A 26,016-nucleotide genomic window follows, 5' to 3' on the forward strand; every position below is an offset into this window, starting at 1 on the left:
CGTAAACCACTGTCTGATCATGTGCCAGTCAGAGTTGTTCCCTCCACTGCGCAGCTTAGTTTCTAGATGTAGACAGTTACAGAGGACAGAGTAACGTGAGGAAAATTCAACAGATAGCAATACATTGGTCTCAAGGTTCACCAGTTTACTAGTAAACGCAACATTTTGTAACTCTGTTTGTACCAGTGTTTCCACTGGTAACTCTGCTATTGCGTCCGCCACCGCAAAAAACACAGAAGAAGTTATTGGATGCAACCAACTTCAGTTTGTAGAGTAATAGCGTGTGAGACGGAGTGCAGTGACGATACAGACATTTCATACACACAACGTGTGTAACTCCGCTGATCGGCCATTTGACCCGTGCTGGACCCATTCATAATGAGTCAGCCGTCACTCTGTGAGTACGTCCATCGTACTCCCTCTCTCCCTAGCTCTTTTAATCAGTTATTGTTAAAACAAGTGAAGGAGCTTTCTCAAAGATACATAAAAAAAAAAAAAAATAGATAGTTAATTTTTATTTACATGTGTTGCAGCTGTATGTCTATACAACATACAACTTCAACATAAGAAGAATGTAGCATAATATGGATGTGAAAGCAGTTATAAATAGCCTATGTGACAAAATATGTTTTGGTTAAAATCAACAAATAATCGTGATAATTAATCGTTATCACAATATTGATCAAAATAATCGTGATTATCATTTTGGCCATAATCGTGTAGCCCTACTTATGTACTTTTTTTTACAAATGACAACAACACATGCGGTTGCAATTATGAAGTGAAATGTAATGAACAAGAGTTTTCATACTCAATATAACTTTTTTTTTTAAACTTTTTATTTTTTTATGATCAGTGTGATTTTTTTTTTTTTTGGTTCTTTTTTTTTATTATTTCCACACCAGGTACGTGTTGTGGTGTGTGTGTGTGGTGGTGTGTGTGTGTGTGTGTGTGTGTGAGTTGAGGAGTTGTATTCAATCCGAGCACGGATATTGACTCATATTACTCGTATAATACTTGTCCTCGGCAAAAGTGCTTTATCCGTACCTGATACTCGTTTCAGCCGGATACTCGGATCACCCCTAATGTTTATTCTTCTTAGATAACATCAACTTTTAGAAATGTCTCATGATACATTGTCTCTAAAAGTGAATTATTCAACTTTTCTTTTTGTTAAAAAAGGAAAAGAAAAATTGCAATAATCAATACTTCTAGAATTGCAATAAATGAAAACCGCAATACAAATTGAATAGGCACACATGTATTGTGAAAGAATCAAATATGGACAAAAAGCATATATCTCAGACTTAATACATAAATGGTTTCATTAAGTTTGCAATTTTACCAGGATAAATATATATTCCACTAAATATACACTTCTTGCTCCTATTTAACCTGTCTTTTTACTACATTTGTAGTGTTTGTTCTGTTGTTGTGTTCATAATATGAAAATAAAGCCTCTTATGTCTTAAAAAGTAGAGATAAATACCTTTAATGAAGTCAAGCATCTTGGCCTCCATGTGTTCCAAAAGGAGGCGGACACACACGGTGGTGAAGTAGCGGTTGGCCACCTCCTTGTCTCGGAGCACCCTCTGGAGGAGCCTCTCCAGGTGGGCCTGGGACGTCTGCAGGCCCTGGCGACACCGGGTTAGATAAGCTATGTACGGTGCTCGCTTTCTGAAGGAAACACACACAGACATTGGTATTCTATTATTGCCACTTTATAGATGGCTACATCTCTGTATATGCCTAAAACAAAATTATGCATTAAAAAATGAAAAGATAACCAAGTGAGGTGGGAAAACAAACAAGAAAAATCAAAAATCGTTTGTATCGTAAATTGATTTTGGGGACGATTTCTATAATAAATATTTTTATTTATTTTTTACCAATGATTAACCTATCTATATTTTCTGTTTATAATGCACCGCCGGGGACTACACCATATCCGTTCAAAGCAAACAGAGCGAAAGCAGAAAATCCATGCTATGTACTTCTTTAACAAATCAAATTAATGTCAGACTGACTGACTGACATGTGATGTGCATTCTTCTTAGAAAACTATTAGTTTTTAGAAATGTCTCATGATAAATTGTCTCTAGAAGTGTAATACTCAACTTAGAAGGAAAAGAAAATGGCAGTATTCAATACTGTCGAATTGCAAAACTTCTAAAATTGCTATTTTAAAAATAAAAATACAAAAACGCAATACAAATCGAATCGGTAGCCGTGTATCGTGAAAGAATCAAATCGGGACAAACACATATCGTCCCAGACCTACTGAGTGAAAGACCCATGGAGTGGTTGCATCGACCCTCCAGGTCTCCATGGTTACCTGTAATCCTCGGCGATGGCAGCAAGCAGCTTCCTGCAGGTGCGTGGGTCGAAGCGGCCGACGCAGCGAGTGGTCTCCTGGATCTGGGCCATCTGGTTCTTGTCCTGCAGGTTGATGGCCTCTGCTAGCTGAATCTTCAGGAAGCAGACGATCAAATTTTCTGAGAGACAGGGGCGACAGAGAGACGTCATTAGACAATACTGCTGTAATCTGATCAACCTGCTGCCTCCACATGACAACGGGACTGATGGCCACAAAGATGGAGTCCTATGGTTTACTGTTTTTACAGAATGTCATTTGATTATATCTGTTGTCCTGATGTGAAGGTGGAAAGGCCTAACAGGTCTGCCTTTACTTTGTGCGGCATCAGAAAATGTATATTTTGTAGATAAAATGTTGGACCAATACTAATCTCTAGGGTTACACAAGAATTTTGAATATATAGGATGGTTTAACAATGGGATATTGCACTGACACCATATGGGAATTCTCATTTAACATCTCCCACTCTCTCAACCTTGCCCCAAACCTTGGAAGGCGAGTCAGAAGGTGAAGGTGATGCAGATTTAGTGTCTCGCTTAAGAACACTTTCAGCAGATTGGATGCTTGCCAACATTTAGGGCTTGTACCCTGCTCCCCATGGAGAGGTGTCATAAAGATACCAAAAGTCTAGTAGATTGTACAAACTTTAACAAGAGCTCTAAATGAGTGCATTCTAACTCTAAAGAAGCCCCTAAATGGGAGACATTTGGAAACACTGATTCACAGGTTTTGGTTTAAAAACTCCAGAGTTGCTTTGTAGTCTGGATGGCCAGAAATGGAGACCTTTGGAAACATTGATGCATGTCCACCGGACATATCTGTTAGGCCTGCATTTCTTTCAGTAACAGTTCCACCTCGTTGTTGATCCAAGCAAATACATCCTCTGTCTTACTTTTCACCACTACTGTTTTTTTTCTCCCAAGTATTTTCAACTTTTACATCCGTGATTTTCAACCGCAGATTAACGTCAAACACTCTGCTTCCTGTGTACACTGGTACACGCATGCCCAGTGCATGCAAATGGTCATGTGACAGGAACTGTCAGACGTGTTAAAATGGGCCGAGATTAGTTCTGCTACCGGGGCAAAAACTTGTGTGGATGGGGATGGTTTCCTAATAAGTGATGGATTTAACACAGATGGCCTGCCTACCTTCAGAGTCCATGTGGTCAGGCAGCCCGTTTCGTGTCGTTGCAGGAACCATGATGGGCAGAGCCACCGAGTCTGCAGAACACAATGCCAACCTCAACTTCTTCTTTGCATCACTGGAAGACAGACGGACATCAGAATCAGAATCAGAATCAGAAATACTTTATTGATCCCCGAAGGGAAACTCTGTGTTGTAGTTGCACAATATTATATTATTATAATACATGACATGCACAAACACATATTTAATTAACAGCAATGGTTAAGAATATCTATTAAGAACTAGATAAGTGTTGTGTGATTGATTGTAAATTGGTCCTTTGTGGTTTTTCTGACCTGAAAGAGAACTTGCAGTCATGCTGCTGTGCTGTCTGGCTGGCTGAGTCTGGGAGGTCGTCTGCAGAAATGTTCTGCAGAGCATCTTCTCTAGGGGAGTCGTGCACGCTGTCCTCAACACAAAGATCTGTCAACATGAACAAAAACAGGCAAATGGCAATGTTTTTTTTACTGCTTTTACTTAAGTGTGTGTGTGTGTGTGTGTGTGTGTGTGAGAGTGTGTGTGTGTGTGTGTGTGTATATATATATATAAGTTTGGACACATCTTCTCATTCAATGCGTTTCCTTTATTTTCATGACTATTTACATTGTAGATTATCACTGAAGGCATCAAAACTATGGATGAACACAAATGGAATTATGTACGTTACAAAAAACAACTCAAAACGTGTTATATTCTAGTTTCTTCAAAGTAACCAACCTTTGCTTTTTTGATTGCGCTACAAACCCTTGGTGTTCTCTCAATGAGCTTCATGAGGTAGTCACCTGAAAATGGTTTTCACTTCCTGCCTTGTCAGGGTTAATTAGTGGAATTTCTTGCCTTATTAATGGAGTTGGGACCATCAGTTGTGTTGTGCAGAAGTCAGGTTGATACACAGCCAACAGCCCTATTGGACAACTGTTAGAATTCATTTATGGCAAGAACCAATCAGCTAAGTAAAGACAAACGAGTGGCCATCATTACTTTAAGAAATGATGGTCAGTCAGTCCAGAATGTGTCCCCAAGTGCAGTCACAAAAACCATCAAGCGCTACAACGAAACTGGTTCACATGAGGACCGCCCCAGGAAAGGAAGACCAAGAGTCACCTCTGCTGCTGAGGATAAGTTCATCCTAGTCACCAGCCTCAGAAATAGCAAGTTAACAACAGCTCAACTTAGAGACCAGATGAATACCACACAGAGTTCTAGCAGCAAACACATCTCTAGAACAACTGTTAAGAGGAGACTGCGTGAATCAGCCAAGAGTGTGCAACGCATCAGAGCAAAGGGTGGCTACCTTAAAGAAACTAGAATATAAGACATGTTTTCAGTAATTTCCCACTTTTTTGTTAAGTACATAATTCCACGTGTTCATTAATAGTTTAGATGCCTTCAGAAAACACATTGAATGAGAAGGTGTGTCCAAACTTTTGGCCTGTACTATATATGCTGTAGATAATGTATATAAAAAGAGAAAATAAAAGGGCTCTCCCTGACCTCCTGTACCATCGTAAGAAGCTCCACCTGTTGCTCCATCACTCGGGCTCGTCCTCTTGATGTTCCTGTACTTGTCCAGGATGTCTTCAGCTGCCTGTGCTTGAGAGCTCTGTCTGGGCATCGGGTCATCTGATAAACCCAACAAACACACACAAGATGCATTCAAATAAAAGCTGGCTTAATAGATATCCATATTGTGTCCCCAATTAGGAGTGTTAATTGAACCAAAACAGGACGCACCTTGGGGGACACGCTCCGGGATGTCGTCTTTCTCCTGCTTGTCCCTTTTTCGAAAGGCAGCTATGGGAGCTGTAGAGGACAGAAACGGCATTAGTGGACTGACACCACTTTCACTATCGCTGGATGACAAGCTGATCATGAGTTGCCTGCTGACAGCCGCTTGGGCCAATCTTTGGGGAATTCGTTTTTTTTTTTTTTCTTCCTTTCTTTTCATGGTTTGTATTGAGACTAAAATAAATCACAATGTAGGATGTATGGTATCACACATTAACACAAAAAGTCTAGTGTGGAACTTTACTAAAGAAAAACAAAAAGCAAAAGAATATTAAAATGGTGAACTAAAACACTGGTTCATAGCAGAATATCACAAAAGGCCCGCTGTAAGTCATTATAGAAACTCCAGTCGATATAGATGGAAATAAGCCCACTGATGCTTATCCTATTAACACAAGGGTGCAAACAGGACAAACAAGAGAGACACGGGGGGTTTACAATTTAATGACACACACAGGAAACACTGGGTGGAGTATCTACATTGATATTCTGTATTCTCCATACAGTTAAATGATAACTGTAGCAAAAAAAGAAAAATAAGAAAAGAGAACACGGATAAGGTGTGGGTGATAAAACGGATGCATGGTTGAGGAGTGAACTCAGCACAACCATGTCACATCACAGCTCTACAGCTCTATAAGGCGGCATCTACAAAAAGCAGCATGGGGGCGCGCAGCCGCTGGCTCCAGCAGTGAAGCCAGCACAATGATGACAGCGTGGAAGCGTTACCTGGGACGTCACTCTCAGCCGTCCAATACAGCACTGTGAGGGACACAACAGACAGGGGGTTGGCCTTTCACACACGGGCTGCCGCTTGCTCTGCCGGATAACTGACAACTGTGCGTCACCATGCAGTGCTCCATTTTCCGAACATCAATTGAATGTTTACTTAAGAAACATCATTATCTCAAAGAGTTATAAGCAGTCATTCTGTGTGGGCACAGCTCATTATTTCCCAGACAGATGTATGAGAGATGGTTGGAGAGTACAACTGCAACAAAGAGATGTGTCATCTATCAGCGATGATGACAGAAAGGTCTATCTAATGACCATTAGCTGCTGGCTGACAGCACTGCTGGGAGGGCTACGGCCGTACAATCTACAAAGCTAAAGCGCCTCTGATGACTGATTAGCTTCGAAAAGTCTATATAAATCTGCAGTCAGTGAGACGTGAGAGGGGGAAAAAAGGACCGGACGCGTCTCTGAGGTAACTTCAAACAACAAGAAACATGATTTTACAACTGAAACATCAGCAATGGAGGAGTGGACAACATGGATCATCATTTTCTTTCTCACATTATGAATTGGCTTTCAATCTGCTCTTTAAAGTGATATTGATTGTGATATTTCCTGTCGGTTGTGATTAAGCACTTTTTTCCCCCATGCAACAAAAAACAAAAAGGAAAGCTGAAAATCAATCAGATCGCTTTTAAAATTTATAAAAGTTCATATTTCTGTTTAGAAATTGGGGGCATCCGAAAGATGACCAAGTGTTTTCTTTCCTTACCTTTGGGAATGGCAGACACAAAACGTTTCTTCCACCATGGTCTGTTGCGATCAGACTTCTCGTCATCGCTGTCTTTCCTGTCCTCTACCTGTGGACGGTCATTACAAAAACAGACTTAAGACCGTAGCAAGTACATTATTTGGGGCTGCACAATGAATCTAATGGCAATGTCGCTCTGTGCGAATGCATAACCGCAAACATTGTGTGATTTAGACAAAGAAAAAGGTGTGCTGTGTGCGTGACACTGTGTGTGCACTGCAGTTTCCACTCTGTAATACCATTCACTTTAACGACAGTTTTAACAACAGGGGAAGCCATCGTGGCTTAAGAAGGTTGGCATTTACTTTTAACTCACTTAACATTGTCTTTGCGATCTCTTTTCACTTACACAGCCGCTACACTGATCTCCGACACCGCTCGTCGCTCAACACAGTTATTATGGCACACCCATCTTGAAGGTCATTGTTTATAAGGGCATACAAAATTTATTAATTAAATAAGAATTTGCATTATTGTTATTTCATTTTCTAAAATATGGAGTTATTTAAAAAACATTGCACATTTTTGTTCATGTATGCTCGTTTAACTTTCTATGTTAAAAGATCCACATTTCAAAATTTTAGTGAATTGTTTACTGCATGATTATGAAGTAAACTCATGATACTATATCACAATTGCAATCGTTATGTCAGTATTGTAAATCCCAACGCAGTATGATTTTTTTTTAATCCAAATTGTGCAGCCTTAACGTGATTACAGACAAAAGCTGAAAAGATTTTCTTTCTTTATTTTTAGAGCCGTTTCTCAGCAGCATTAGTCAAAAATATGACTGTCTCAGTCTGAGAGTGTTTCTGGTTACCTCTCCTTTGAGGGAGTCCTTGCTGGGAGACGAGGACGGTCCTAAGAAGGCCCCGGCAGGGTCGCGCTCTTCCACCGCGACCCGCCGGTTAAGGCCGGGGTCACTAGTGGGTCGGCGGCCTGGGCACACGATGTCGGAGCTGCGGCTCCGGACCAGCCTGTCGGGGAAGGAGTGGCGCTGCTTGGTGTGCTCCAGCTCGGCCTGGGCCAGGCAGTGGGGCGTGAAGAGAGAGTGCCGCGTCTCCGGGCCCAGTGCGCTGGCTTCAGGGATGGGAGGATCGGGGGGAGGGTGAGGGGGCCTGGCGTAGTGCACTTTGGGCCTTACTATTGTTCCAGTGGAGCCTGAGGAAATAAAAGAGAACATAAAGGTACATTTGGGAGAAAAAAACAAAATGGCTAATATTTAAATATACCTGAGCACTTTGTTTTCTCTTTCATCTTTAGGTTACTTGCTTTCCAGTTCATCACTCAGGTTCCACAAATATGAAGCTAGATTTGTTTCTTTATTACATGCAAGAAAAAAAATCATCTGAGAGAAGAATAAAAGAATGTTTGAGAGAAAGTTATCACACGGATAGCAAAAGAGCATTTAATGAGAGAAAAAAAAATATTTGAGAGAAATAGTTTTCATACCAATAACAAATAAATAGAACTCTCAAATACATATTTTTTGCTATCAGTGTAAAAAGCATTCTCAAAAAAAAAGTGTTTCTCTCAAAACGTTTCTCTTCTCGCTTTCAAAACCTAAGTATTTGATCCTGATGCAATTTTTTGCTCTTGTCTCAGGATTTTTCTGTTGCTGTGAAAATATTGTCACGGGTGGGGCCACGTTCCTATCACGTTCTGAGAGAAACACTTTTTTTTTTTAAAGAATTTTTTTTCACACAGATAGAAAAAAATATGTATTTGAGAGTTTAAAAAAGTATTTTAAGAGTTTTGTTTTCTCAGAAATAATTTTAAAAAAAATTCAAGTCTCAAATATTATTTTTCGCTATCGGTATGAACACTTTTTCTCTCAATTTTTTTTCTCTCTCATAAAATGCTTTTGGTATCCGTGTGATAACTTTTTCTCTCACATGTAATAAAGAAACAAATCTAACTTTATACACAAAGACTTCCCTGAGTAAATATCGTTTTTTTAAATCCAATTCTAATCGCCATTCCAATTTTGGCACCTAGCGATCACAAAAACAATGTCCTTGAGAAAAAAACAATTATTTAGCACATTTTGCTAGTAAACTCTTGTTTTGTCTCATGTTCTGAAGGTGGAAAAAAAGTTCTATTCTAAAGCATGAAGGAAAATTTCACAGTTCAAGGTGTTTTCCCTACTGATTTGTTTAAATGTTTCACTATTTTTTAGGGTCAGTAAATACAACATCTTTCCAAAAGTCAATGAGTAATCGTGTTGAATTATCGTGATTTTCACATTGACCAAAAAATAATTGTGATTATGATTTTTACCCATCTATCGAGCAGCCCTACAGTTTCAACTGTAGTTTCAAGTGAACTTTTCTGGAAGCTACTAGGAACTAGTAGTTTCGTACCACAAAATCTCACCCGTTTCTACAGAGTAGCTAAACAATATAAAGCCAATAGAAGGAAAAAAAACTGCTCCAAAGTGGTGAGAGTGCTAAAGAGAGATGTTAGTGGGAGATGAGCCCTAGGTATAGGTAGGCCACCTGTTCCAAGGGTAGACTCTCTCTCCTGAAAAGCTTCCAATGGCAGCCTGGTGCCATGAGCACAGTGGGACGAGAGGACAGTGCCAAAGTGCCTGGGGTGAGGTCTCTCAACCTGTCATCCCTTCACCTTGCCACAGACACAAAGCCACGACCATTCCTCTCGCACACACCATTTCAAACCTGTTCTACAAACAAAAGAAATGCTCAGGAACAAAGACTGAAGAATCATTTGGGACACTAAATGGGCCAAATGAAATGACAGTTAATGTTCACTTCTAATATGACCAGTAATTGGGGTAAGGCATAGGCGAGGGGCACAGACACTCTTTTGGATAATTCCACAGAGCTCAAGCTGTTCTGTGAGACCGCAACATTAGGGAGGGATTTAATGATAACTCGTTTCTTTCCTCCGATTGGCTGAAGAGCATTCTGGGAGTGCAAATTACCTTCAGCGGAAGAGAGGGGATCAAACATGGCCAGTAAGGAATCGGTCTGTGAGGGTGGAGATGTCAGATGATGTGCTCCTGTAAAAACACAAGAGGACACAAGACAATTAGGAACATTTACTAAATTAACAACTGAACCACAAGTGTAACTGGCATGTTATTGAAAAAAAGAAAAGAAAATGATAACATAAAAATATTTAATTGCAATTATTTTTGACCGATATTGCGACTGCATGTGATTCAGGATTTTGGAGGGAATGATCATTTTTGTATTATTTTCATTTTTCATTGAAAAACAACAAATTAAATAATTATGGTGTGATTTTTGCAAGGACCTGTACCGAACAAAGATTTTTTTCTTCTTTCGTCAGTCTGTAGGATACAATTTGTAGATGAGGACGTCTCCACAACACTTAATTCAGAGTGGATTAACACAAATTTTTCCTTAAACAAATATTGCATCCCCAGCACCCCCCCCTGCAATTTGGATTTTGCACTAGTCCATATATTGCGGTTTCGATACAATTACGACTTATTTGTGCAGCCCTAACTTTAAGTAAAAAAACATAATAGCCTGATGATTCCCCTGCCAGGCTAACGAGGAATACTTCACTTTACACAACAATTTTATGCAACAATTACAGCTGCCGAGAACTAGAAGAGTGATTAGGCTTGGCAGCTGTGGAAGTGACAGGGATTGATAGCTGTGGCTGATGCTGTTTAGACCAGACACACACTGGACGGATGGCTAGCTGGGATGTGACACTCTCCTACCGTGGCCTGACTCCTCCCCATCTGGACTGGTCACAGAGTCCTTCCCTCCAAAGTCTGAGCTGCACTCTGACCGCAGGTCCTCGATCTTGTTGGGGATGTCTTCTGAGGTTGCACTAATGCCTGCAGCGTTTGGGGGGACAACGACAGTTGTGTTGACATTCAGGACAAAAGCAACTCAAATTCATCTCTGCACTACAAAAATGTACAAAAATAAAACAAATACTTTGGCTTGTCAAATAAAACAGAGCCAGCATGCTCAATGTCTTCTCAAACAAAAGGGGAATTTTTTTCTCTTTACTATACTGTATGCTCTCTCTCAGATCAGGGAACCCCCTGGGAACTCTAAATTGGTAGTGTAAGGTCCCAAAGGAGAGAAAGACACAGGTAAGAATGATCATCAGATGCAGACTATCCATCGGGCGGGTCCCACGGGACGTTTTCCTGTGAGCTAAGCCACGGACATCACCCCTGGCTTCCTAATCTAGGATACTACTTCATGCGTGTCAACATGGTGTGTCCACCTGAGCCCAGGGAAAAGACAACCAGCAAATAAAAACCTCTGCCATACACACACATTCACACTGACCCCATTATACTGGTTAACAACCCTCCCAGCAACATGACCGCTCTACACAGAATCAAGCAGGGTGAGAAAGTTTTTTTAACCAGAAGTCAATTTAGCCCTTTTTCAAAAAGGGACTAATGGTATGTGTCCATATAGGTGTTTTCTTTTTTATAATCTTTTAAGATTGAACATTAGTCTGGGAAGCCTGCTCTGTCTTTTATACTGCACAAGGGGCGTGACCAACTGGCACTGTTCAAATGACTCTGTACGCAATTGGATAGTCCTTCAACCAATCAACGTAGCAGCGACAGCAGCATCAACGGATTGCTGTGCTTCGGCGGCCAGAATGTTGAATGTAAACAAGAAGCGGTGCTTACCATGGCTTCTCCATCGTCATCGTGTTAAACCAAACAATAGCGCGACAGGTGGATGAGACAGTTTGTGATCAGTCCACGCAGAAACGGAAGCAGGATAGATAAATGTACAGGTATCTAGCCTGAGCTGTAGGGCAAAATCAAATCACCAGCAAATCGGGCTGGGTTTACCCAGTTATCAGTTTCTCTTCACTGACCACTGACAAGCAAAGGAAGCTGGCTACACCCTTCTACAGCCGCAAAGGCTGCACCTGATTGGACGAACGTTTCATGGGCAGAATTTTAAAACGGACCGTAATTGCGGCTTGCTTGATAAAACTCTCATTTCACAAAAATAGCTCACCAAAATGTGTTTCTGAAAACATTTTAAGCAATAAATAAGCTATGGAGTTGCCGAATCACTATTTTCAGATCAACAAACAGTCAGTTAAAAAGATTTCCATGTGTTTTGTTGAGAGGGGCAGCAAGTCAGAGCTGGATGCTCCTCCTTTGCATAAAATAACCTGGATTCAACAAGGAGCGGGCGACTCAACGCCCTGCTTCTCCAAAGTCCCTGCGACGCTACCAGAATGCATTGCAATGCAGTGCTCCCATAGACAATAAATGATAAGTGGGGAAACAAAGCTTGACAGTGGACACGTGAAGAGAGAGAGAGAGAGAGAGAGAGAGAGAGAGAGAGAGAGAGAGAGAGAGAGAGAGAGAGAGAGAGAGAGAGAGAGAGAGAGAGAGAGAGAACCTAGACAAACAGAGTAGATGCTAGGCAGTGGGAAGGAGGCTGAATCTATACCTGAGACAACACTGAGGCCGGGTGTGCTGGGTCTGGAGCTGACCTCTCGCACCTCTGTGTCATCGGACGTACTGCCAACCCCGGAGCAGCTCTCCAGCTCCTGCAGGCGCTCCTCCTGTTTCAGGTCCGGGGCTTCTGGAAGTGGTCCAAAAAATATTTTTATTTTTTATTTTATTTTTTTAATCATATTTTAATAAAAAAATAGAAGACATCCAAGACAAGAGTTAGAGCCGGGTGATATGGAGAAAATCCATATTTATGACCAGATATAATAATTTCAAAATTGCAGCGAAATTGTAGGGTTGATTATTGGTGTATTGGTGCTTGCACAAAATATGAATACAATGAGATTGCTCATAAATAATCACCACTAATGTGGATATAATGACTGAGTGGGTAAAGGCAAATTATCGCTATAGTTCCCTGCACTTTATCGTCTTAGGTTGAAGGCCCAGCGCAAAGGGGACTTATTTAATTTAGACTAGATCGGTGGACCTGTGGGCTCTGCGAACAAAGGTATGAAAGCAGAGAGTTTGTGGCATCCAATACAATCCAACAATAAGTAGGTTTCACATCAAAATATTTCCATCTAATCACCATCTTAAATACTGACACAATGACATTTTAATAAAAAGTCATCAGTAATGTAGATACAAATACTAGAACAGCTAGAAAAGCCTGGTAAGTTCAGAAAATGACACAATTTTACTGTACCCTTTAAAACTGGGAACACTTGTGTCCTATGACGATATGCAAAATTGAAGATGATATCTAGTCTCATTTATTAATATCTACACACATTTCCCAGCCCTAACAAGAATGTGTATTTTTCTTACTTCAAGTATGGATACATTTAAAAGAAACTAATAATAATTCTACTGTACTCGTGGCAGTTTGCAACAGATGATGGTCATTCTCTCTCTGCACCCCCCGCCCACCCTCCCCTCTGTTACAATCATTGGGAAACCAAGTGTGCACATATGCATGAAATCAAACAAAGCATACATTATCATGTCTTATGATAGCCAAACCAAACCGTAAAGCTAGTACGCCCAATTCTTTGGCTGCCCAATGGAGCTGTTGGGCCGAACCCAGAGGCTCCATACTAACTGCAGTACTAATTTGCATGCTCGTTAGTAATAATGTGTTGGTGAAGTGCTCTTCAGAGTGTAGTTTTCTGCTGCCTAGCCATGAAACAAGCGTTGTACGCTGTGCGAGCCTCCGATCGCGCTATTACCGAGCAGAACAGGGGCAGCAAACGGAACAGAAAGCAATCAAGACACTCATGCATGTCATTTCTGCACCGCACATACTGAAATGGTGTACTACCTCAATTAACATAAGGCCAAGGCTTTTCAAAGAAACACTTAACACCTTTAATAAAGCACTCTACTGATTTTCCCAAAACACTGGTTTTCAATGTCTCATTAATAAAAAGGTTTAGTCTGCATGTTCAATTTGCGAGAACACATGAAGAGAATATAATCTAGGATTCATAAGATTGTGTATGCGTTTGGATTTGGCACTGACAACCAGTGGTGGAAGTATTCAGATCCTATACTTAGTAAAAGTACTAATACCACATGGTAAAAACAGTCTGTTCCAAGTTAAAGTCCTGCATTGAAGTAAAAATACGAAAGTATCATCAGGAAAATGTACTTAAAGTATTAAAAGTAAAAGAATTCAATGGAGGGGTTAGGGTTAAATCCTCATATTTAACATACTGAAATTATGAAAACAGTCCTGTGTTGTATTGCCTAATCATTTCAGCTTTACTTGCAGGCCTGTATATTGTTGGATAGTTTAATTTAAAATAAAACCTCAGATTTTACAAACTACATGATTTTTGTGTGCAGAAATCTTAATTTGTAAAGTAACTAGAGCTGTCAAATGAATGTAGAGGAGTAAAATGTACAATATTTCCTTTTGAAATGTAGCGGCGCAGAAGTGAAAAGTAGCATGAAAAGAAAGCTTCAGTAAAGTACAAGTACGTCAAGATTGTACTTAAGTGTAATACTTGAGTAAATGTACTTAGATAATTCCACCACTGCTGACAACTAAACGTAGACGGATACCCAGTGCGACTATACAGCATACACCAGCCTCAGAGCACTGCACTGTTCAGTCTAGCCAGATAAAAACCTGACGCCATGTGTAAAGTGATGGAGGACAGCTGCTGTCCTTGCGCTTCCCCCCACCGCTCCACCACAGGTGCAAACACACCTGATAGTCCCTCTAAGGAAACCTTTTACTGGCACACGCAGATCTGCCCTGAAAGACAGGCTAGTGCACACAAATATGATGACAGATGCACGCACACATCGTTTGGTATGGAATGCCGTGCAAACCACACCTGGTGTCCCAACCCCCCACTGTATCAAAAAAACATAAATATGTATGCATACACACATTTCAGACCAAGGGGTTTGAAAAGAAAATCCATTCATGTATGTATCGTGATTTTTTTGTTTTTGTGACGATTTTTCAAATTGATTCTTTTCCCTAGACTTTTTTACCAATGATTCACCTAAATATGATCCATGTTATGTACTTCTTTACAAATTAAATAAATGTTCAACAGACTGACCGACATAGTTTTGAGAAATGTCTCATGATATGTATTAATTGTATTGTCTTGTTTTTTTTAAAGAAGGAAAAGAAAATTGCAATAATCAATACTATCGAATCGCAATACTTCTAAAATTGCAATAAATAAAAAATCCCAATACTGATCGAATCGGCACCCATGTATTGGGAAAGAATGTAATTGGGACAAAAGCATATCGTCCTCTCCCTATTTGAGACATCGTGGAGAAGAAGTGTAGGAATCAAGGAGATCGCCAAAGCAAATCACTGAAACAAAACCAACCTGGCTCCCTACCTGAGTCACTGGGGAGGACTTCCACGCTCCATGCCTCACTTGTGGTCTCCGAGATGGTGGAGCCGTAGGGGTCCAGCAGCACTGAACCCGAGCCAGGAAGACACAGCAGGCTGCCGAGCATGTTCTCCGCAGCGGCCCCTGAAAAGCACAGACGCAGACACAGAGAGTTAACCTCCTTCCACAGCATGAAGCAGCTTCTCTTTTTTTTTTGGTCAGAAAAAGTAAGAAGTCAACTCTATAGTTGCAAAGTCATCTAGAAGGCACCTTTTTGTCCTTTACCCAGCCTTTATGTGTTGTTATGGCACTGGTTTTGAATCATATTCTGTAATTAGTTCTACTAAATTATTCAGATGTTTGTAATATGAGCAACATGTAAAGTTGAGAGTGCCACTACAGAAATGATGCCTACAACATATCATACTTTTTTAGTCTATAAATTATTTTTTTTCTATTTCTATTTTTTTTCTATTTCTTCTGAGAGCCCAAAGAAAAATTTAAATCTTCAAATGCAAGATTTAAAATAATAAATTTCAAAATTTGTTGCGACTGAAATACACTTCAAAACTCAGAAATATTTAATTTAAATCTATATAAAAAGAGAGGAATTCACCCATATGTAAGCTGGGACCTTGTCGCCTGATTAATAACTGAAATGACCACTCCATAAGGGTTTGGTCTCTATTCGACCCACAAACGATTTAGCAAGTAACTGTTTCAGCACTATACGGCACCGAATGCATTGCTCTCACATGTTAATATCTTAATTAAAGGTTGTTCCATCACGTTAACAGTATGCCTTCAGGTCTGACTTTCAAACAACACTGTAAAATGGTCTGAGATAAGCAAAAACACTCTCTGAATGGTGTGTGGATGGGGATTCAGAGACAGAGCGAGAGTTGGAGGTCGCGTGCATTGTTTGCTGGGACCCACAGGCACATATACCACTGTGCAAAAGGTCAGAGGTTAATAGTAATATCTCACCCCGCCCCCGGCCTCCAGGGCCATGACTTTGAGCCGTTGATTAAGCCTAGCATTACTCACGACCAAATTACCGCTTCGCCCACCCACCCCTCCCCGGCACCGTGTCCCTCCATCTCTATTTGAGAAGCCGTGGCTTAACAAGGCGGAAGAATGCGGAGGGAGCTAGCAGGTGTGAGTGGGAGTCAGTGGCCTCAGAACCAAAAATTCGACCTGTCGTAGACGTGCCCCCTGGAATGTCATGCTTCCACTTCATGGCACACACGCACGCACGCACGCACGTACGCAAGCATGCACGCCTTGAGCGCGCACACATGCCAGCATCCAGGCAACAGTGCGTACTGATGTTGGCGGGGGCAGGGCTCTTGCTGGCGGCGGGAGAGCTTCTATCCCGCTGTCCGTGTTTACAGTCTTCAAGGTAGGGGCGCAGAGTACTTGTCTTTCAGGTGGATGATTAAATGAGTGGCACAACAAGAAGTGAAACAATTAGAATTTCTGCCTCATTATCATGGTAATCTTATCAGTGGGATAATGAGGTATTAATGGATATTTAATGTGCATCTCATAACCCAATCCCTTGGAGAAAACACATAAGGAAATCGCTGTGAATTCACTTAATGATGGAAAAGTCCCCCAACGCCATATTCCGAGGAATGAAAAATGGTGGATGCAAATGAGAAGGAACCAAGGTCAATAAGACTGCGGGGACTGAATGAATGTCAGAGAGACAGAAGGAGAGAGCGAGAGATAGGCACGGGGACGGCTGTGAAGGAAAAGACAGAGGTAGAGGAGACAGGAAGATAACATGAAGACTCAAATATTCCATCTACTGTACAGCTTCTTTCACATTAGATGAACCGGTTATTTTTAATTTTTTTACAACCCGGGTTTTCCTTCATTGCTCAACAGAGTGCAGAGGCTGAAGTTGTACTCCCCTATCTACTGAAGATGTTTATCATATATATATATATATATATATATATATATATATATATCAGCATATTATGATTACCCATGTACTTATTAGATGCTGCCAATGCGATGAAGGCAGCTAACTTCAGGATATACCCCAGAGACGTGTAGAAAATAACTTGTTTTGCCCATAGAGTCTATTTTCTATTTGTATGCATCCGCTGCATTATTTTATCAATTAAGAGGATACTTGCATATGCAATCATATTTAGGAGTCAGTGGCAGTAGATTGAAGAAAGAAAAACAGACAAACAAACCATATGAAATTGGTATTTTTTTGCTTCATCCTCAAACACTATTATTATTCAATGAATATATTATTCAGTGTTTTTTCTTTGATCGCAAGAGTATAAAAACAAACTGAGCATCACTTAAAAGTTAAGTTTGGCAGTGAGGCAGGAAATTGCATTACAGCAATAAAGCACTGAATTTAGAACAACTTTTTATACATCCACCTAAATACAGAACACATAACATTGTATTAAACCATGTGCACCAAAAACAACTAGAGGAATATGGCCTATGTTATTACTTTCAGCTCAATTAGGTAACACATTATTTTATGATGTGCACTTAAGTGCAATTGCCTTTTGATGCCATTTCTCCCACATACCACAAGGTGATGACATTTCCCTAAATCTACTTCATCAACAGTCAGGAGGACCCCTAAGTGCAGCAAATCCATCCCATAAAATATGCAATGATGACAGACTGTGTAGATCAATCACTCTGCTTACTGATGCAGGGAGGAAATGTGTGCAAATACAGATCAGTAAAGTCCCATGTCCCACCTGCTATTTCCTGCAGCCGATCTTCATCCATGTTGGGGTCAAAGTCACTGCCGAGCACGTCGGTGCTCCAGGTTTCGCTGACCGTCTCGGAGATGTCCCGGTCATCTGTCAGACCCATCATGTCTCTGATCTCAAACTTGCGCAGTTTGTCATCCAGGTTGTCCTGAGTGGTGGCTGAGAAAGACATAAAGGGTGTTAGACAGGGCCTGCTCATGAATATCAGAATCGGCATCGCCAGTTACACCTACGTGGACTTTATCTTGGTGAATGGCACGTACATATAAAAACATACCTATTAAACATAAATAAGAAATAAATAATAAATACAGACACAAGTACATACAAAATAGCTGCTTTGCACAAGAAAACTTTTGGCAGCATTCCGAAACACACACACACACACACACACACACACACACTCATACCCTGTTCATGCTCCAGAAGCTGTAGAGCCTCCACCCCGTTGCTCCCTGACGGCCCGGCTCCTAGCTCCGAGACAGACTCTCCCTCCAGGTCCAGAGAAGACACAGAGTTAGAACGATTGGACGGACCTGAGGGGGGGGGGGGGGGGGGAGAATGTAAAAATGAAAACATACACAAGGTAATTAGGTCAGCCAGTTTTTCAATCAGCTGTTGTAGACAAGTACTTATGACCTTGTGACATTTTTCAAATGTATATTGGAGTGTCAAAGTGAGTTGTATAATTTTCTCTTTTTTCAGTTTGTTTACTTTTTTCCAGTCAAAAAAGTAAATTGAGACCAAAGCATGTGAGCGGAGTGGGTGATCCCTCCGCTTCACTCAATGTCACTAACCCTAACCTTGCATGACAGAATAGCACACCTGTACTCTTTTTCTTTTTCAAAGTACTTTGTGAACTCCATTGTTGGGTCGGGTTGGGTCTGGCATGCAACTCATGGTGTGAGCAAAATTGTAGAGAGAGACAAGGCGATGCTCCAACTTTTCAGACATGTAATATATGAATTTACTGTATGTGGTATATGATCACTTGTATATTGAGACTGTGTTATAGATTTACTGTTCAGTTTATTGTTATCATCGTTTTTTGAATAAATCAATCAAAAAGTGCTCCTTCTCGCCCTCGACCCACATGCGCTGATGGAAACTAATTCATAATCACAATGACACTCTTCCCCCAAAATAAAAAAACAATTTTCATAACTTTTTACATTGCAAGTTTTCTGATATTATTTTGTAAACATGCATTTAAAAATGGGTTAAAGTTGGCTTTATGTGTAATTAGACTGGAGACTGACCCTCTGAGATGCCTTCCAAGTTGTCACTGCAGAGGGAGAAGCGCAGGGTTTTGTCTGGTTTACCATGCAGCTTAGTATCATCAGCATGGCCGTCCCCCTGGGCCCCATCAGCCATCTGCAGGTTCAAAACCTACAGAACAGTAGAGAGAGGAAGGGCATACATACAAAACACTTATGTTTGGTTGCTAATGCGCTTTGCCATGAGTCATTCTTGCTCCAGGCATTATCTCATCCAAAGACATCAGGAGACAGTTAAATTTAGATCAGGGAGTTAGATATATGTGAGGGTTTCTCATCAATTGCATAACATTGCATAAACACTGGAAAATGCATGACACTGGCTCTAAGAAGCCTCACTCCCCTTCACTGAGAGGGAAAAAAATATATGGCATTACATTTATCACATCATCATCATCTCTCCTGCAAATGAGTACATTAATTCCAGTCCCATTACCTCATTCTCTGACATCATCCCAGGGACAGACTGAGGACCAGTTCCTAGTGAAATCACCAGCACCTCCTCTGGCATCAGCTCCTGCAGGGACTCCTGGGAGCTGGCCTCTGCCTCCCCCTCCTGGGCGATGTTGGTACGGCTTCGGCTTCGAGCCGCTGCTGGTTGGTGGGTTGAAGGGGAATTAGTAGGAAAAGCGCTGTTATTTTCTGATTGTTACATTTAGAGGACACTTCATGACAACATGTATTGCTATGTTTTGAACCTAAAAGTGTTCAGGAATCAGGAATTCTGTGAAAATGAACAGCTCTAGCCTAAAGCTTGAAACTAGACAAGCAAGACTCTAATCTTTTAATGTCACACCAATATGTTGCCTGTGATAAACAATACACTACCAAATGTGCTAAAAGTCACAATGGCTTTATCAGTTTCCCACAGAAATGTCAAAATTACCTTTTGAATGATTTCCAAGTTTTTGCTCACGGAGCCATACACTGGTGTGACATTAAAGACGAGTTTATCTTTTGTATTTAGATGTTAGGCGGTAGTTAGTTAATAATAAAGGCGTAGTTTTCTTTGAGCATGAAAATTAAGTTTTTATTATATCCGAAAAAGGTACTCCCACTGTTCATTGGTTAAGCTGAAAACGGACACGCACGCAAGAGCATAAACAGCTTTGCTGACGATGTGTCTAGAAAATGAAATGTGCTTTATCTACAATACTATTTGAACAAAATGATTTTAGTAACGCTAGTATATAGAAGTTCTAAAACACTGTACATAGAAATATTAACATGAAAAAGGATTTCACTCTTGATATCATTTGGTATGTCTTGTGCTGAAACATGCAACTCTGTGGAGAAATACCATCTGACTTTTTTTTCACAATGTTGCTTCATTAAAATGGCCGGCCTGACACAATGAAACACTTAAGCAACATGACATTTACACCACTCTAAAGATGCCGCACGCACGCACGCACGCACGCACGCACGCACGCACGCACGCACGCACGCACGCACTTCAGCTCCATCAACTGGACATATTACGAATACAACTACGTACAATTTCACTAGGGTTCTGGATTTGCATGGGATGTCTGGTACTCGCTTCCAATCATTGCAAGAGAATTACATAAAGGCCATCCAGACCTTTAACCACATTACACTCATCCTGTGTTTTCTTCTTAATAAAACACTGCACAAGTTTTAATGAAATGTTCTGTCTACTGGGGTTTTTATTTTGGATTCAATCCATGCTTAAGCCTTACACATGCTTTGAAAGTCACCTTCTCTCACAGTAATCTTCCATGTCAGAGGCTCTGTCATGTTTAAAGATGGAGAATTGGCTTCTTAGATCTTGTGTTTTGCTTAATTATTTTATGTATGTATTATTAGATCCTGTGTGTGTACAAAAATTGTTTTTTCCTTTTGGCCATTTTTTTTTTCTGCACTCTTGCCTAAACTCTAAGTTGTTGTCCATTATCCCATCTTCTTTCAGTCACTATGTTTCCTGAGTATGTCTGGAGACAGTAACTTACAAATGAAAATCAACACATTAAACAAAACAAAAATAAGAAGAAGAAGAAGAGGAAGAACTTATCAGAATCGAGCATTGAATTGTTCTAGAGAGAATTCACAATGCATCTATGAATCAATTATTTTCCCCACTCCTAATTAATATGTAATGAACCATTTGAAGAACATGAAAAAGGTTGCTAGTTGAATTACATATTCTTCAATGAAGACACATTATCTCAGTTGAGAAGAGATCTGAAACACTAACTGCCCTCATTTTCAAACACAAAGAGCCAACACAATCACTCACAATCTTTGATGTTGGCAATTGAATTGTATATAATAGTTTTGTCCTTACTTTCTCAGAGATGAGTGGATGCCATATGTGCTATTGAGTTCACAACTACGCCATAACAGAGCAACCGTCATTGTGGGGAGTAACTAGACTAGTGTCTTCTTTATTTTGGATCACAACTCAGGCACAGACTAGAGGGAGGAAAGCAGCAGATAGAGTTGTTTTTTTCCCCACGCTACCTGGTAATGAAAAGCCATAATCCGCTGAATGAGGCAGCAAAAGGTGGAAAAATAAAAGAACAAAATGAGTTGATATAACATTTTGGTTCCAATAAAGAGCCAAAGCACTGTGCAAGGCAAAGCCAGCAGGGTGAGAGCACATGGACAACAGCATTGCTATGTGTAGGGCTGGGTACCCAATTCAATACTTTTTAGGCACCAACCATACTGGCTCTGAAGCATCAAGTATCAAAAAATCCCTCTTCATTTAAAACCCACTTTCAATGCCTAGGGAGTAAATCTCATCAGAGTCAGTGAGCCAATAAGCACACAGCATGCTTCTACTAAGATATAATGCTGGTGATTGGCTGTCTGACATTACACGTTGTAGAGACACGCAGGAAAAACTCTACGTTACGAGACTGGTTTCACGTAGTAGGAGCTGAAAAATATTAAAATAATATTTGTCGTATTGTGTAATGTTGTCGTGTTGTAACTTCTTTTTGTTTTTTTAAAATTGGTATCAAAAAAGTATTGCTTAGTAACCAGTATCGAAATAGTATTGCAGGGTCTGTGCAGGTGTCACCAAGTCAAATTTAAGACTTTTTAAGACCTTTATGAACAAAATTAAAGACCTACAGTATATCACAACATAAAAGTAATACGAAATGCAGAGTCATAAAAGTAATTGCAAAGTAAAATAAATGTATTCAAATTGAAGGGAAAAAAGCGACAGAGTGTTAATAATCTGTACATTTACAGCAAATATTATTTGAACTGGCGAAAGAAAGAACTACACCAGAGAAAACAAAAAAAAAAACTTCCAATGAGCATTAGAGGAAGCGTCACATGGACGTTGGAATTAAAGATTTTTTAAGGACGGACATTTTGATTTTGAATTTGAGACTTTTTAAGACCCGTGGAAACCCTGTATTGGTACCGGTATTGAATATTTTTTAACACTACCCAGCCCTAGCTAGGTAACAGTGGTTGAGCCGGGGGGGGGGAGGAGGGAGAGGGGTTTACTGTTCAGCTAGGAGCATGGACTGGATGAGAGTTAGCTATCACGCAACTTAGTGAAAGAAAAGCTGCATGGTTTAGGTTGTCTCCAGCTCTAACACGTGCAACAGGCTACCCACCAAAAGGGGTTACTAATGGAATGTGAGCAGACAGAGCGGTGGTGGTGGGGTCCCAGGACGTTATAGCGGCTAAGTGTTGTCCTGGTCGTTCAATGGCAGCACAGGAGGAAAAGGAGAAGGACAAAGTAGGGAGTCGGTGAAAGAATGCAGAGTACATCTCAGAATTTTTCAAAGTATTTCAAGTAACAAGTCAAGATTGTGTGTGTGTGTAAATGTCATTTTGTCAGAGTAGCAACTAGTGTGTAGTAGTGGTTCACTTCTAATTAAGGGGGTGCTGCAACAGCATCATTTGTCTTGAGAATGCTAATGAAGGGAGTGTATGCATCTTTTTTCCATCCATTCCAATTAAAATGAGTTCATTTATATTTGGTAATTTAATTGGTTGTCATTTCTGTAATTGAGCCTCAATCCAGGCCACGCTAATTATCTTTATAACAAGCTAAGAGGACGCTCATTAGCTTCCTATAAAACACAGGCCTTTTCACTTGTCATCACCACTCAGCTCTACTTGTTTATTTTGCTTCTCATTAGGCAAAATATTACACTTATGTCTTCAAGTTCTTGTTTCAAATTGTGATATTCCTATAAAGCAAAATTTCCTTTAGATGCTCACGTGTGAAAATTACAAGAGGTTGCATCACTTTAAGCATATCGATACATATTCTTTTTCTAAAAAGTGACAGGGAGACAGAGGCTTGGAGGCTGTGAAGGTAGGTACCTATGGGGAGTCTGTTCTTCTTGTTGGCAGGAGTGGTAGCCGGGGAGAGCTGGGGGGTGTTGGAGGGGGTCAGCTCCAGACTGTTGCTCTTCACAGTTCGAGACAGGGGCACATTGGCAAGCAGGGTTTCCAGAGCCATGTGTTCCTCCTCCCGAAGGTGGTCCCCAGCCATCACATTCCGCACAAAATCCACCTACGTATGCAGGAAGTGGGACACATTTATTCTCAAGACCATCACAATTAATCAATCATTAGAAGTCAACAGTTTTTCTCAGGGAGGGTGTGAGATGACAAGTTTGCACCCGCCAAAGTCCTAAACTGTTCCTGGTACAAACTGTATTGATTACGCATGGCTTGAGTCCAATGACAAAAGGTATTCTGTAATGAATGGAGGGAAAGAATCAACACAAAAGCCACACAAGCTATTACACACAAATAAACCAAAGGCACTTGAGCTGCCTTATGTCCTGACAAATGCTGAAGTAACACTAAAGTCATGAGCTAAGTTAATAAATAAGCTTTTCCTCTTGCCACATGTCTGCTTTTGTTTGTAAATGACTCATCTGCAAGTCAAAGTACCTATCTAGCTAGCCTATTTTATCCTGTGTGTAGGTTGTTTTTGCACATTTCCTTAAAGAACAGAATTTGTCACTCAACTATTAAAAGCTTTCACATACCACTATTGACATTCAAATGAAAGTGACTCCCTTTAGAAGTTCCCTTTTTTTAAATGTGATCTACATACAGTAGTCATAATTGAACTGCTAGTAATGTACTTGTAAACACCGCAAAATGGACTGTGACAATAGGTTAAGAACAAGAGATGACACGTGTCGAATGCAGAAAAGCTGCGAAGGCAATTGGTCACAAGAAAACCGTAAACACTGACTGAAAGAGCAAGCCATTTGCTCAACAGTTCTACAAACTGCGTGAAAAATTAACAATAGCATTGTGCGGTACACAATTAATCAAACTTTCAAAAATGGTGTGCTAATGTCACATTTCGATATCAATTGCAAAAGCCTACCAGCATGAGCAGCTGATTATGTGTAATATAGACCGCAGTCCTACTGAGGCCTTCTAGAAGGTTCATTGAGGACATGGGTGGGGTCTCGACTGCTCTTCCTCCAAGCACCACATCCAGAAAGGCAGCTACACAACTCTGCAAACGGAGAGGAAGAAGTGTCAGTTAGTATGAGGAGAAATACGTTGCGCTTGGGCTGGAAGTAACTTCACCATAGTTCACACACCTTATCAAATTTGGACAAACTGCTTTTCCGCCTTGGGTCTGCATCATCATCGGCCATGGCCAACTGCTGCAAAAGCTGCCCAACCTGTATAACACAGAAATATGCAATATCAATCTATACTGTTGTAATAGGGCTTGGTATGGTTCAAATAATTTCGATATTGATACTAACTTTATTTTAACTTAACACCTACAGTACAGACCAAATGTTTGGACACACCTTCTCATTCAATGCATTTCCTTTATTTTCAGGACTATTTACATAGTAGATTATCACAGAAGGCATCAAAACTATGAATGAACACTTATGGAATTACAGTATGTACTTAACAAAAAACTGTGAAATAACTGAAAACATGTCATATATTCTAGTTTCTTCAAAGTAGCCACCCTTTGCTTTTTTGATAGTGCTGCAAACCCTTGGTGTTATCTCAATGAATTCATGAGGTAGTCAACTGAAATGGTTTTCACTTCACAGGTGTGCCTTGTCAGGGTTAATTAGTGGAATTTCTTGCCTTATTAGTGGAGTTGGGACCATCAGTTGTGTTGTGCAGAAGTCAGGATGATACACAGCCAACAGCCGTATTGGAAAACTGTTAGAATTCATTTATGGCAAGAACCAATCAGCTAAGTAAAGGGAAACAAGTGGCCATCACTAATTTAAGAAATGAAGGTCAGCCGGTCCTGAAAATTGCTTTGAATGTGTCCCCAAGTGCAGTTGCAAAAACCATCAAGCGCTACAATGAAACTGGCTCACATGAGGACAGCCCCAGGAAAGGAAGACCAAGAGTCACCTCTGCTACTGAGGATAAGTTCATCTGATTCACCAGCCTCAGAAATCGCAAGTTAACAACAGCTCAAATTAGAGACCAGATGAATACCACACAAAGTTCTAGCAGCAGACACATCTCTAGAACAACTGTTACGAGGAGACTGCGCAAATCAGGCCTTCATGGTCAAATAGCTGCTAGGAAACTACTGCTAAAGGAGAAGAAACAAGCAGAAGAGATTTGTTTGGGCCAAGAAACACAAGGAATGGACATTAGACCAGTGGAAATCTGGGCTTTGGTCTGATGAGCCCAAGTTTGAGAACTTTGGTTCCAACCGCTGTGTCTTTGTGCGACAGAGAAAATGTGATTGGATGGATTCCTCATGCCTGGTTCCCACCGTGAAGCATGGAGAAGGAGGTG

The 26,016-nt window shown here is 40.5% G+C and overlaps 1 protein-coding gene across 2 annotated transcripts in view; it reads right to left on the minus strand.

The window, feature by feature from the left end:
* Window positions 1–26,016, minus strand: part of gapvd1 (GTPase activating protein and VPS9 domains 1) — a 44,127-nt gene that overhangs the window by 5,642 nt on the left and 12,469 nt on the right. For both annotated transcript variants that reach the window (XM_032516557.1, XM_032516558.1), the window contains exons 5-26: window positions 24,828–24,911; window positions 24,605–24,739; window positions 23,578–23,770; window positions 22,860–22,940; window positions 21,742–21,765; window positions 19,694–19,848; window positions 19,240–19,369; window positions 18,391–18,516; window positions 17,966–18,139; window positions 15,225–15,362; window positions 12,344–12,478; window positions 10,618–10,737; window positions 9,844–9,921; window positions 7,720–8,060; window positions 6,861–6,948; window positions 6,083–6,115; window positions 5,300–5,368; window positions 5,060–5,188; window positions 3,862–3,988; window positions 3,529–3,641; window positions 2,336–2,495; window positions 1,490–1,677 (exon numbers count right to left, since the gene is read on the minus strand). In XM_032516557.1, the coding sequence (XP_032372448.1) occupies window positions 1,490–1,677; window positions 2,336–2,495; window positions 3,529–3,641; window positions 3,862–3,988; window positions 5,060–5,188; window positions 5,300–5,368; window positions 6,083–6,115; window positions 6,861–6,948; window positions 7,720–8,060; window positions 9,844–9,921; window positions 10,618–10,737; window positions 12,344–12,478; window positions 15,225–15,362; window positions 17,966–18,139; window positions 18,391–18,516; window positions 19,240–19,369; window positions 19,694–19,848; window positions 21,742–21,765; window positions 22,860–22,940; window positions 23,578–23,770; window positions 24,605–24,739; window positions 24,828–24,911 (2,821 nt within the window). The remainder of the gene's footprint in view (window positions 1–1,489; window positions 1,678–2,335; window positions 2,496–3,528; window positions 3,642–3,861; window positions 3,989–5,059; window positions 5,189–5,299; window positions 5,369–6,082; window positions 6,116–6,860; window positions 6,949–7,719; window positions 8,061–9,843; window positions 9,922–10,617; window positions 10,738–12,343; window positions 12,479–15,224; window positions 15,363–17,965; window positions 18,140–18,390; window positions 18,517–19,239; window positions 19,370–19,693; window positions 19,849–21,741; window positions 21,766–22,859; window positions 22,941–23,577; window positions 23,771–24,604; window positions 24,740–24,827; window positions 24,912–26,016) is intronic.

The sequence above is a fragment of the Etheostoma spectabile genome, chromosome 5 (assembly GCF_008692095.1).
Source record: "Etheostoma spectabile isolate EspeVRDwgs_2016 chromosome 5, UIUC_Espe_1.0, whole genome shotgun sequence".
Taxonomy (NCBI): domain Eukaryota; kingdom Metazoa; phylum Chordata; class Actinopteri; order Perciformes; family Percidae; genus Etheostoma; species Etheostoma spectabile.